Here is a 13347-nt window from a genome sequence, read left to right as displayed (position 1 = left end):
TCGTAACATTAGCCAGATACAGTATAAGTTACGCAACAAGCACCGGGGGTATAGCGCAGTCGGCCCATAAGTTAACCGCAGCCCGAGCCTGCCGCACCGAGCCCAGCGTCCTGCCCCTAGCGGCCATAGCAGACGTCGCAGGAAGCCAGAAAAAGACCGTTCAGCCGTAGTAGTGGTGGGTGGTGTCGTGTCCATCAGCTCCAGAGGCGCGGATGATGCTGCGCATATTACAATCGTCTTGACGATCCCCGCGCGCGGGCGGTCATCCTCCGTGGTGGGGTCGGAGGATCGTCCATCATCACAGCAACGACGACTACCGCGAATTCGACCCAGGCCCGAGGATCAGCTTCATCTTCGAGAACCCGTCGCGCATGTTGTCCCGCACGAGCCCGCGGAACATGTACTGGTCCAGCAAGTAATCCACCCGCCGCACGCCCTGCGCCTCCTCGAACGCGGCCGCGCTGGGGAACGTCCTGCAGCGCCGCGTGTACGCCGCCGACACCGCGCGGGTCTGCGTGCTCGACAGCCGCGCCCAGTCGACGTGTGAGATCTGCCGCTGCACCGTCCGGTGGATCGCCATCAGCACGTCGTACACCGTGATCGGCTCGTCCATGCCCGGACCCGCGGGCACCCCGAGGAACGGCGACCGCTCGCGAGACCGCTCACGCGACGTGGAATGCGGCTCGAGCACGATCGGCCACTCGGGGATGCGGTCGCACATGATCGTCATCCGGTGCACGGTCGGGTACGTCGCGGGCTCGCGCAGCTCGTCGAGCGTGAGCGGGGTGCCGGACGTCTGCGAGAGCGAGGTCACGCGCTGCGGGCTGAACGTGTTGAGCGACAGGTCGAACAGGAGCATCGGCCCGCCCGCATTCTCGCCGTTAAGCAGAGGGTGGATCGCCGGGGCAGGCGGGGAGGGATGCTGGAACGCGACGGGCTGCACCATCGTCGGGAACGTCACCCACGCCGGCTGTGGGAGACAGCTGTCGGACGCGCGGCGCTGGTGCATGTAGTACGGCTGCGTCTGGGGCGAAAGCGGGACCATTTGCGGCAGAGGAGTGACGATGATCGGGGGTGAGGGGAATGGTTGCGGGTTGGGCGGCGGGACGAGGCCGCCGTGCCAGGAGGGCCGGCGCTGCCGCTGGTACGGCTGGTCGTCCCAGTGCACACGCCGTTCGTCGCGCGGGGGCATCTGCGGGGAGCCCGGGAGCATCACTGGAGGAATGAACGGCGACACATGGGGTTGGTGGTAGTAAGGGTAGAGGTAGGGCGTTGGGTAGTAAAACTGCGAGTAGCCGTAAGGTGAGGCCATCGTGGTGGTGGTTGGGGGTAAAGTGGTGAGGTCGCTGGTGAGCACTCGAGCACGGCCCTTTATAGAAAGCAGACAAGTCAGAGGTGTGTCCAGAAGCGGGAAACAGACAATCGGTACCGCAGCTCAGGCCAAGAGAGGCAAGTGGTCGGGCACGGACAAGTCTACGCCAGGTAGGAGCTTTTGAACGACCGAGGGCGGAGGGCGCAGGCAGTGCGTCGGGGGCGCGGAGGCGCGGAGGCGGAGGCGAGGGGGCTGGGGTCGAGAAAGCGAGAGAGAGGGAGCACAGCAAGTGGTCGATCGCTCGTGCGCGCAATATATCGGATTTGAAAGTCACGACGGGACGTGTGACTCCGCGCGCGGTGGCTGCAGCTGCGTGGCATCACGACATTGCATCAGTCCACGCCCGGGCGCGCACGAGCGGAGAACAAGAGAAAGAAAAAGTGGGCCGCCCTGAGCGGGGGAAAGGGGGGAGGGGAATTGGAAACGATATCGATAAGAATCAACGTCTCACCTTGATGGACAGCTTGATGAAGACTCTCGGACTTGACCAGAGTCGGCCAGCAGCGGGCTGCACAACGGCTCAGGCTGAGTGGACCTCCGGACAGCTGGACGCGTCGTTGATGGAGGTTGCTTGCAAGGAAGCGGGGGCGGGGGCAATATGTTGCTTCTCCAGATCATCTCCTCCCTTTTCGGAGGGCGATTGGCCGGTGCCGGAGGCAGCTGGATACCAGTGCACATACGAGACGCTCGGAGGCTCCGCGTAGAGAATCAGGCATTTTCTTTGGGCGAGCTTTGTTGTGGTCGTGGGTGGTTGGGAAGGAGGGAGATGGCGGTGAGAGGGAGAAGAGCACGCCCGCGATGACAGCCGAAGGCGCGCTGGCGCCCATGCTGTGGCAGTGTTTTCGCTCTCCTCCGCCTCCTGCCTCCCGCCACCGTGTTCATCGCCACATATTCTACGCTACGGATGCTGTGTGCACAGACGTCTCGCCAGCGACGCTACACGCGCTCGAAGTCCCCGCCATGGCCGCTGTGTCCATCTGAATGTCGAGAATGGTGGTGACGCCGCCGGGCGCGATGGCAAGCCTCCCGTGCCTTGCGGCTTGTCCGTGTATGTACAGGTGAGCAACCGACGCCACGAATATCGCGTCGTTTCTCTGTGCGAGTCGTATGTGACGTCTTACTGAACCGTTGTTTTCTTGTAGTATTTCCTGACAGTGACAGGCTGTCGGTGGTGTCGGCGGCGTCCCTTGTCTCTCGCTTCAGACCCGCAGCACAACAACTCGACACTCTGCAGACAATGCAAGCCCCTCTATGGCTGCTACAGCCCCCGCCTCTGTCATTCCATGTCACACCGCTGCGCTCCTCAGCCTACGTCCAATACCCAGAACGGCAATTAATAGTACACGTCGCGCTGCATTGTACCGCGTACCACACGCCAGGAAGTACGCAGCACGACGTGTCTCTGCAATTAGTCGCCGCAATGCTCACGAAATGCATCGAGGTTCCATGTATCTCCATACGGTCACCTTCGCGCCTCTGGCCAATGCACGGCTTTCCGTAGGCATCTTACGGTACGTGCTGCTTCCGGTACATATGCTGAATACCGCCACACCGCAGTTAGGGGCAAACGCTGTCATCCTTCTTCGATCTATAAGCACGACCACAAGAAAGACACCCAATTGACAGCCCAACCACAGAACGCTCTCGCAAAGTCCGCGGCGTGCGGGACCGAGCGCCGCGTTCCTCTTCTCTGGCGCCTGCTGGCGGTTCGGTGAGTACTTTGTGCGCTGCTTGTGAAGCATCAGTCCCTTCCTTATGTCATGATTAACCACAGATGCAGATAGCTTCTTGAACGGCTCCGTCCTCGGGCTTCGGACTCCGGACGCGCTTAGTTAGCCTCTGGTATGTTCTGGCGCGGAACGCACTTCGCTGGAACAACCCGTGCTTCGAACCTGGGCTCGCCTTCCCTGTGGGTCAGAACTCGGAAGCATTCAACGTCTTCGTGATGATTTTGCTAGGCACTCCCTCCACCGGCGCAAGGCCTTCTCAGTCACATCTGGCTTACTCCAGGCTGCTTCCCTCTAGTTGCTCTGGTGCTAAGTTTGAGCTCAGATCTATCCGGAAAACGTTCCGCTCAAACTCGTAGAGCAACTCCGTGTTCCGACCACTGACCACCGACCCCGGGGCCTTGCGTAGGCGGACCCCGAAGCCCGCAACTTCGATCTTGACTTTGCCTAGTCTTGGCCATTGACCGTCTGATCGCCCGCACGGCGCACTGCTTGTGGTCGACGGCGCTCGGAACCTGCACTTCTCCGGACCTCGTCGCAGCTTCGCCAACACGTCTCTCTCGTCTTCTACCTCTTACCGCGCGTCTCGCTCGGGCGGCACCGGGCGAAACTCGACCACATAGGCGCAGCGACCGCAGCACACACTGGCAGCGCTCCGACGCGCTGCGTCACAGGACGCAATCGCCTTCTTGGCGCTACCAGAGGTAGGCGCGTCATGCCCGTAACTTCTTTGTGGACGGGCTCCTTTGCACTATGACCAGCCACGCCCGTCTTTCCGCAGCTCTCGCGCGTCCTCGGATGGCCGCTCGGCGCGTCGCAGACCATCTCATACACGGCATAAGGGGTCACCCCTTCAAATTTCCACATGAGTCACCGTCAGAGGCAGCACGAGCAACGACAGGGCATGCCTGAGTTTTAAAAGGTGAGTTGTGGTGTCAGGAATGTACAATTATGTCTGCAACTCTAAATCTTGACCGTGTGAATTATCGAACTAGTTGCGCGGTACAGTGAATGTTCCCGCTCGAGGCCAATTGAAGAAGTCCACTGACTCCTTTTCGTTCCATAGCCCATCCCGTCAGAGGCGCAAGATGAAAAGTCACCCGTTGTGGCGTCCCTAGACAAGATCCTACAAACCGGAGACGTGATCCTTAGCGCCATCTGCAAGGAACACATCGAACAGCACCACATCTTGAATCTGTTAGAGTGGTGTTTTTCGCGACCATGCAAGGCACTCGTATCCCCTCAGACCCCGTCCCGGGTCAATCTATGGTAAGTCTCTTACCACTCCGAAGGGCATCTGCCTAATACTATCAAATTGACAAACGAGGGATGATCCATTGCACGCACCGCGTAGTGACCACCCGTAAGAGAGCATCTCCCTGCGCTTTGAGGAAGCGAGGCTGTCGGTGCGAACGTTTCTTGATCAGTATCGCTTTCCTTTGACATACAAGAAGGCCCTGCATGCCGCGCACTAGCTGGACTCTCTACTCTTACACCCCCCACTCCAGGGACACCGCCAGAAGGAGACCGCTCCGTCTATCCAGGGACTCAGGCATGCCATCATTCGACACTAGCACCGTCCTGGTAGACGACGGCGACAACCGTATTCAGTACTCACCTGGTTGGTCAGAAGACTCGGGTTCGGGTATCGTCGAGGTCGACTCTACCCGACACGAGGCATCTCAGGGAGGGTTAACGGCTTCATTGACTTTCTCCGGTGAGCGCACTATCGCTCACGGCGCTCATATCACCCTCCGGATCCTCAACGTTTTCGCGCATAGGCACACGTGTTAGCGTCGTCGGTACCCGGGACGACTCATCGTCGCACGGACAGCCAAACACGGCGTACTTCATCAACACCGTTCTGCAGGGCACCTACAGTGCGCCGTTCACTGCGCTGGGAGACGTATTTTACAATGTCACTTTCTTCACGTCGCCGACGTTGCCCTTCGGAGACCACACCGTGACCATCACGATGGAGGGTGGGACCGGGACCGGCCCACAAATTTTCGTACTAGATTACTTCCTTGTCGACACTGGCCAGCCGTCCTTAGGTCCTCCTGCTGCGACTCTGCCTCCTGCTGCGACCCCACCTCCTTCTGCGACCCCGGACCCACCGCGTTCGACGACCTCTCCCTTCTTAGCTTCTTCCACTTTCACTTCAACGTCAAGTCATAATTCATCTTCTAACGGCCCCTCGAGCGCGGCTACCGCCACCTCCTCAGCTATCGCCACCTCCTCGGCCCTGTTCTCACATTCTGCGCTTTCTTCCGACTCGACTGCTCTGCCTGCCTCCCAAACTCCTTCCGTGTCTGGAGTGATCCAGAACAGCCAGGATTTGCCCACGATGGCGTCGACGTCAACCGCACCCGAGATAACCACAGGCAGTCCTATCCCTATATCGTCGACGCATACAACACACCCGTCCATCGTCGGGTTAGCGTTGGCAGCAGTAGCTGGCGCTTCCGTTCTCGCCATATCAGTTATTCTGATATGGTGCGTGAAGCGCCGACGCAGGCGTCGCAATTATGGTGCGCGACCCCTCTTCTTCCTACACAGGATGTCCTGCCATACGTTACTGATTCCCTGTTTCTCGCAGTTCTGAAGTCCATCCCTTCGCAGGATCAGCTCGGACCGGATCAGGCTCTCCCGAGTTCAACACATCGCGACGTCTCAAGCGCGACATCCTGCCTCATCAATCAGTGGACCGTGCCACTACTTACCTCGGAGTCGCACACGCACCTCAACCAAGCCTGCGAGGTGCTCCACATACACCCCTCCGCAGCAACATTGGACTCAGTGTCTGTTATAGCCCGTCACTCTCAGTCCGTCATGGCGTCCGACTAACCCCTAAACGTTAAACCCTAACCCACCCTCCCCCCCTCCATCTACCAGCCCTCGTCAGGCCAATGCTGATCTGCGAGTGGCGTCTGGCGTGGAGCGTTCATACGGCACGCACCGGGTCCTGCAACCCCAGTCATGGACGACGTGGCAGCCAAATCCCTCATTCCAACTCACCCCACCTTCGCTGCCTGAGGCTCAGGAACTAAGCCGTCGCGCTGTTGCTGCTGGTCGGCGTCCGCGGATACCAAGCAGGCCCCAGCAGGCCAGCGCCTACCTTGTACAAGACACCATCATATCCCACGCACTAGGACCAGTCGTGGGGGACGTGGCAACCCAATCCCGCGCTCCAACCGTCACCTCCACCCGACCAAATAGAATCCCGGCCAGTGGTAGAGCCAGCCTGGGGAAGTCCTGGCTGTTTAGACGACAATCGCCGCCCCGAAATCGATCAGCCGCGATACGCCTGAGGTCCTTGATCAGGTCCCCCACGGACTCGACGCATAGGGAGTGAGTTCACCGAGCAGTCCCCTCCGCCCGGGGCAATGCCGTAGCGATCTCAATGCACATCTGCAACCGCCCGGGAAATAGCGTTCCTGTCGTGAGATACCCGGTTTCCGGTCCCGCATACGAAGGATTCCTCTTCAGTGGATTGCGAAGTTCGTGATCGAAATTGTGATTGCTGAGGGATATTCAGAGGGCACGGACCTGTTCTGAGGCAGGGTTCAGGCACTGTTCCGGCTTGTAGTGCGTATCCTTGCTCGTACTCGTAGTTCAGGATGGGGTAAAGCTGAAATAGGCACCTCCACAGACGTTGTGTAAATTAGCACGATTTTACTGGTGTTCCGGTGCGTCCGCCCCCCTTTTTCATGCTGAGCGCGATTTATTGAATAATCGCACGCCAGGTCATACGCAACTAAGCGATAGAACACGTTCGCGCGTCGCCCATCGAGCCTTCTTATGCGCGCATACAATATCTTTCGTATGCACCCTTCCGCATGCACCGCGCAGCCGATATCACCGCCGGCAACCCAAGCTACAGGGAAAGGTACGAGTACACGTCATGGCAACTATGTCCTCCCATCTGTCTGCTGCCTTCGTCGATCGCGGTCAGATCTCACTCGTCGCAATAGGCGATCAATCGATCACCGCTGTCTTCAAGCTAGCGCACTCGCCGTGGCGATGTGAACGGCTCCGAAAGGACAGCATAAGTTGCGAGGTGCAGTGTCGAGTCCATCGTATCGTCGCTGTGGGTCCATCCTGGATCCATGGTACAGCTCTGAGCTCGCCGCCGGCGAACCTGCGTCCTTGTTGATCCCCAGGCCCGCATCATGCGCGGGTTTTCGATGCTGCGTGGCTTGCTATGAGGCTCATCAGAATCAATACAAACTCCGAGTCCTTGCGTGGGTCTATGTGCTACTCTCATGTATCACCTAAATTCATCGGGTGAAACACCCCACAGCGTCGACTCTTGCAGGGCTATTGGCGGGCGGCGTAAGCCTCATTTCGAGGCGTTACGGCTCACAGAACATCATCTTTGTGGGCGCGGTCGACTGGGAACGCGGATGCGCGCCCCATCACCATATACGACCTCCATCCCCAGGGTGCACAGCTTCCACGCACGGGCTGCCCCTGCTGCGTATAGCGCATCACCGACGTTACTTCCTCTCTCAGCCCTGATACTGACTTCTTGACAGATCCCTTCCCATCAACAGCCATCACGCCCTGTGCCATCAAGATGAAGCCGGCGGCCCACGACGTCGAACCTCGCCGCCATATAACCCTATCGCCCGCAGATACTCCCACCCTCCTTTTCTCTCCCTAGTAACCTCCTCGCTGGCGCCGGCTCGCGCTTCAGGACGACCGCGAAGGCCTCAGGTCGACGGCCATGGCCACTGAGTTGGTCGACGACACGAACCCCCGCGTGCAGTACCAGGCCGGCTGGATATGGGACCAGGGCGTCGCCGAGGTGGACGCGACCCGGCACGGCGCTGCCATCGCAGGAATCGTCGCATACCTCTCGTTCACCGGTGAGCCCATCCCACTCCGTGCACTCAAGTTGTCCGGTCTGACCGCGAACGCCTTCCTTGCAGGCACCGGGGTGCGCGTGATCGGCACGCTGGGGGATTCGAACACGTACGGACAGCCGAAGACGGACTACTGGGTGGATGGGAACTTGGTGGGCTCGTACAGCGCGCCGCACACGGCGCAGACGACGTACAACGTGACGTTCTTCACGATGGAGAACCTCTCGTCGGGGGACCATATCGTGCGCATCAACAATACGGATGGGACGCATCCGAATACATTTTGGCTCGACTACTTCCTCATTGACAAGCAGCCGGTCGCGACTACGACCTCGACCTCGACGACTGCTCACTCGCCGACCCAGCCGGCCAACGTCCAGCCGACTACCACGGTCAACAACGTGCGGCCGGTTACGACGACTCATACTCAGCCGACTGTCACCGTCAACGTCCTGGCTACCACGACAAGTACCAGCTCCCACACGGCGACATCTATTCAAAGTAACTCCCAGACAACGCCGACCATCAGCTCGCAGTCAAGTCTGACGAATAGCACCACTCCCGCTTCGTCGTCAGCGTCCTCTATCACCGGGAGCTCGGTTGCCGCCATCCAGTATGTGACCTCAGTGAGCGGGACTGAAACGATCGTGTCGCCCGTGAGCAACGCGACGCCGGTGGGAGCTGCCCAAACCTCCGCAGCAGGCCCAACAAACAGCAGCAGTTCCGATGCTGCATCCACATCGCAATTGAATGTGGGGGTCATCGCTGGGGCCGCGGTCGCCGGTGTCGCCATACTCGCTATTCTTGTCATCGTGTTCCTATGTTTAAGACGCAGGCGTGTATCTGCCACACAAGGTACGTCCAGTTGTTCCGCGTGGGGACAACGTTCACGCGCAAACCTTGTACATGTTCTGACAGTTGTTCTCCAGCGAAAACAGCCACTCCTTTTGACCCAACCCAACACCCTGCACCGCGAGCATCAGGCGCGACTGCTCCCGCGATGCGGTACAACTCGGCGAATGCGGCCGCGGTCCTCCCCGTCTCGCACGCCAGCCACTCCGAGCATCCCCCCGCGTCACCTTCAGAAGTCGCATCCGAGAGCGTCGGAGACCATTCTGAATTCTACTCGCTGTCCGCGTCGAGCGGGTCCGCATTGCTCTCCCCACAGGGACGTTCGACCTCTCCAACCCGCGCCCCACCGCCCTCTACATCATACCACCCGTCTGCGACTTCAGAGAAGGGCTACGGCACGCCATCGCTCGGATTCTCCACCGACCCCAGCACGCGCCCAGCGTCCCTATATACCCCAAGTACGCCTCATCCCCCACCATCCCCCGCATTCTCGAACGCGAGCGGCGCGACGCTCATACCGCCCGCCGCGGCGATCCCTCCCGGCGCGTGGCACGCGCCCCCGGACTCGCACGGCCGCGCGCACACGCTGCTCCGCTCGCTCTTCTCGCGCAGCGGCTCCCGCACGGTCCCAAGTGACGAACTGCCAGTCGCGTCGAGGGATGTGGACTCGGGGCTGCGGCTGTACGACGACGTGGTGCTGCCGCCACCGTACACACAGGACTAAGCATTAAGTTATATATTATTTTCTCGCATTCTACCACTCCCGCAGGATCGACAGTCTTTTCAGCATCGCACGCTATAGCGTTTTCTCTCTTAACATACCTATCATTGTTGTTTTACTACCACTCGCCGAGGAGTGTGACGCGTCTGCGTCCGTTGCTGGGGTCAAATATCATTTGGATATTTCGGAGTATCAGCATATAAGTACTCAGGTCTTGTACTGAAGAACCATATGTGTGTATCAAAACAGGGGCGTCGAGGAGTACGAGTTCTGAGTCGTCTGGGAGCAAAGGCGTCGAGCAGAGAGAGGCGGAGCGGCGGAGAGACGGGCCGCGGATACTCAGTCCGGCAAAGTCGGAGCGCTCACCTTGGCTCGAGCTTGCTGCCAAACGTCGCCAACGACCTCGCAAGCACACCGGCACTCGATCTCTGGCTATGCATTCCTATACGCGGGTGGCGCAATCGCCTGGCGCTCTCATAAGCAGCCTATCATTGCGCTGTCCACGACCGAAGCCGAGTACATCGCCGCCTCCGACGCTTCGCGCGAGGCCCTGTGGCTGCGCCATCTTCTGTCCGAGCTCACTACCCCCGCCCGCAGTCCGACGGTCCTCTACTGTGACAATGAAAGCGCACTCAAACTCATCCGCAACGTCGACGTCTTCCACCCACGCACGAAGCACATCGACATTTGGTATCACTTCATCCGTTCTCACGTCGCCGACCACACGCTCGCCCTCGAGTATTGTCCAACCAACGAGATGGTTGCCGACATCCTCACGAAGCCGCTCGCGCGCCCGCGTCTTGCGATGCTCGCCGCGCTGCTCGGACTCCGTCTCGCTTGAGGGGGAGTGTTGGATAGCAAGCGTCGACGGACGCTCGCGCACCTGTTTAGCGTATGTTCTCCCCTTATGGTAGTCGCGCGCTTAGGCGCCTATGCTCTCTCCTCTTGCCTCGTTCCTCATATCTCGGACGATCCCGCTCACGCGTTCGCCTCGTGTACGCGCTCACATATACCGCTCGTCTCCCCGACCGGTGCTTCAGTTCTTCTCCCACTGAAGCACCGGTGAGTACTTCCGTAGCTTCTGTCTCCATATGTCCACATACTGATTCCATGTAGTCCTCGTCTAGGTACCTAGCTATGCAATCTATGAGTTCTTCTCCCACTGAAGCACCGTCCTCGTCTAGCTCCTCCCGTCGCCGGCTCGGACCTCGTTTAGATTTACTGTTTCTGGCAAAGCGGGAGAATGGGTATGCTGAATACTGTCGTGCGTTGTGGGACCTTATATACATGTGTACTGAATGACACAACTGCGCTCAAGCATACCTCATATCATGCACGTTGCACGCGCGTACGATGCGACCGCGCGGTGACCTTGTTCTTGTGGAGACCATCTTGTTGGTGTCAGACTCGAGACAGAAGAGACAGGCCAACCTGAAGGGGGCATACTACGGAATGAGCAAAATAGTGAGCTGCATAACCCAGTTGAGCCGCGCGCAGATGGGCTGTACCTTCTATGTCAGGAGAAGGTTCCGCAGTAGTCAAGCGTGCATGCGTGTGCCTGTGTGTGCATCGTATTCGACGGTGAATGCAGCTGTGAATTCGGCATGTTTGTGAGAGCTGTACTCAAAAGCGAGCGGTAGGGGAGGTACATTACCTCTAGATGTGGATAGCCTGCTGTGCCATCTGTCAGATGCGTGCTTTGGTCAGATCGAGAACCACGGAACGATGTTGAACGAGTGCCCTGGACTGTTCGGGCGGGTGTTTGGATGATGGCGGGGGGCGAATGAGGGCATCCTGGTACTTGGCGTAGAGAAGGAGTACGGCAATACTTTACATATAGAATGTTGTCTTGTTAAGAGAGGTGTTGGTATAAATTGACGCCGATTCACAACAGAAGCATGTCGCGCCAAAATTAAAGGTGCCGCTACGCTTCCTAATTGGGAAATGAAACTACTTATATATTTCTATATATGTCTGGATCCGTACGGAAATGCGCGTTTCTCGCTGGGGTTCAGTATCGAAGCCGTGTGAGATCTAACAGACAGCGCGACTAGCTCGCTCCCACCCGCTCGCCGCCCGCATAACCTTAAAACCTATGCTCGCATCTCTTGCATCGTGGCGTCCAATCAGACACCTATCCATCAGGAGCATCCATAACTGCATTCAGAAGATAGGCAGTTGAGTAAGTGGCAAAAAACTCGGAGTGATGATATACTGACGCTGCCGGCGCCAAGCTGTCTACGGTGTATGCTGTGCGACAGAGCGGTCTGCCTATATATACCTGGTGCAGTATCTGCCGTTTTGACAAGCTCCCCAACTCGCTCTGAGTCCGACTCGCCAACCCAGCTCTGCCACCGTAAACAGGTCGCATTTATCTTGCCATGAGCGCACCAGGAAACCGCATCGACGTGGATGATCGTGATCCTCAAGTACAGTATTCCAGTGGCTGGAGGTTGGCCGGGCACGATCGTGCATACAATGGCACCCTCCACTGGGCAACGGCGGGGGGAATGTCGGCCACTTTGACGTTCACAGGTAACCCTTCTCTTTTCCTATCCGTCTCGGCCGACAACTAATATGACTCGTTCACAGGGACCATGGTTGGCGTCGTGGGCTGCAGCGGAAACACCGGCATGTACGGATGGCCGTCGGAGGCGTTCGTTATCGACGGCGCGACGTATGCCGTCAACGACGAGCCGATTGCGTCACCAGATGCCATGGAGTACAACGTGACGTATTTCACTTCCCCCACGCTCGCGCCCGGCGTACACACTCTCGTGGTCACGAACTTGAACGGGACGTCGCCCACTTCGTTATGGCTGGATCGGTTTTGGTACATCTCTTCAGACCCTGCTACCGGGACGCCGTCTGATGGGTACGTCTCCAACGCTCCTGCCAGCCTGAGTGTTTATTCTAATTACGTGTGGCTGATCTTGTCTAGGTCGACAATGACCTTGCCAGTGGCATCTGCACCTTCGGGGAGCTCATCAGCTGGGGGTGGGGCCTCCACGTCTGACAATCGGCAAAACACCGCAGCGATTATAGGCGGGACGGTGGGCGCGGCGATAGGACTCCTGCTCCTTGCAACGCTGGGCATCTTCTACTTCATCAAACGCAAGTTCACTCGGGCACAACGAGTGTCTAAAATAGACGGTATGTGTCTACGCCGCGCGTCTGTGCCGCAACCTGACAAGGTTCTGTACTGACCGTGACAGGCATAGGCAGTGGCCCGATGAGCCCGATATCTCTCGGACACAGGTCATCATATCTGCCAATGCAGGAAGCACCTCCAGTTCCTATCACGGCCGCTGTACCGTTCCGGATCAAGGAAGAAACGGTCTCTCCACCCGGATCTGCCGCCGCGCCCGCACCTTCGCTCGCTCTGGCACAACAGCAACAGTCTATTCCGCCGCCCATGCCTCGAGTCCCCGCTTCGGAGACGCCACAGACGTCCATGGCCAGGGTGTCTTTAGTGAGATCCGGCTCACAAGCCACACCCGTATCCACGTCGGATCATCAGGCGCTCTCGACGTCCAACTATGCGCTTCTGTCGCGCGAGATCGACGATTCCGAAGGGACGGGACCTCCACCGTACTGTGCTCGGTGAACTCCCACAATCATACGGTCTTGACTTGGTCGATCTGCGAGAATGATCATGTATAGAGCACCAGTGGTTGCAGAGCGACTCCAAGTGTGCGCACTCTACGGTCGGGAATGCAATAAATCGACTCGGACAAAATCTGGTCTACCGCTGCAGACGTCATGGAGAGCCCGCTCATAGCGCTCTTCAATTAAACTGTCCGCCCC

General features: G+C 58.6%; 4 protein-coding genes across 4 annotated transcripts; 3 read left to right on the top strand and 1 right to left on the bottom strand.

Annotated features, from left to right (window-relative positions):
- Window positions 1-313: 313 nt before the first annotated feature.
- Window positions 314-1192, bottom strand: TRAVEDRAFT_117261 (uncharacterized protein; the record flags this gene model as incomplete). The annotated part of the gene is made up of 2 exons (XM_008037039.1): window positions 314-1000; window positions 1064-1192. The coding sequence occupies 2 exons, from the start codon at window positions 1190-1192 to the stop codon at window positions 314-316; spliced, it is 816 nt and encodes a 271-aa protein (XP_008035230.1).
- A 3461-nt stretch (window positions 1193-4653) lies between these two features.
- TRAVEDRAFT_43966 (uncharacterized protein) lies at window positions 4654-5946 on the top strand (the record flags this gene model as incomplete). The annotated part of the gene is made up of 3 exons (XM_008036764.1): window positions 4654-4816; window positions 4881-5630; window positions 5699-5946. The coding sequence occupies 3 exons, from the start codon at window positions 4654-4656 to the stop codon at window positions 5944-5946; spliced, it is 1161 nt and encodes a 386-aa protein (XP_008034955.1).
- Window positions 5947-7828: 1882 nt separating this feature from the next.
- Window positions 7829-9543, top strand: TRAVEDRAFT_17947 (uncharacterized protein; the record flags this gene model as incomplete). Its single annotated transcript, XM_008036517.1, has 3 exons — window positions 7829-7970; window positions 8034-8822; window positions 8897-9543. The coding sequence occupies 3 exons, from the start codon at window positions 7829-7831 to the stop codon at window positions 9541-9543; spliced, it is 1578 nt and encodes a 525-aa protein (XP_008034708.1).
- Window positions 9544-11921: 2378 nt separating this feature from the next.
- On the top strand, window positions 11922-13147 carry TRAVEDRAFT_17946 (uncharacterized protein; the record flags this gene model as incomplete). Its single annotated transcript, XM_008036516.1, has 4 exons — window positions 11922-12075; window positions 12133-12415; window positions 12482-12693; window positions 12756-13147. The coding sequence occupies 4 exons, from the start codon at window positions 11922-11924 to the stop codon at window positions 13145-13147; spliced, it is 1041 nt and encodes a 346-aa protein (XP_008034707.1).
- Window positions 13148-13347: the final 200 nt, after the last annotated feature.

This window comes from Trametes versicolor, assembly GCF_000271585.1.
Source record: "Trametes versicolor FP-101664 SS1 unplaced genomic scaffold TRAVEscaffold_3, whole genome shotgun sequence".
NCBI lineage: Eukaryota > Fungi > Basidiomycota > Agaricomycetes > Polyporales > Polyporaceae > Trametes > Trametes versicolor.
This window is presented reverse-complemented; position numbering and strand designations above follow the sequence as displayed.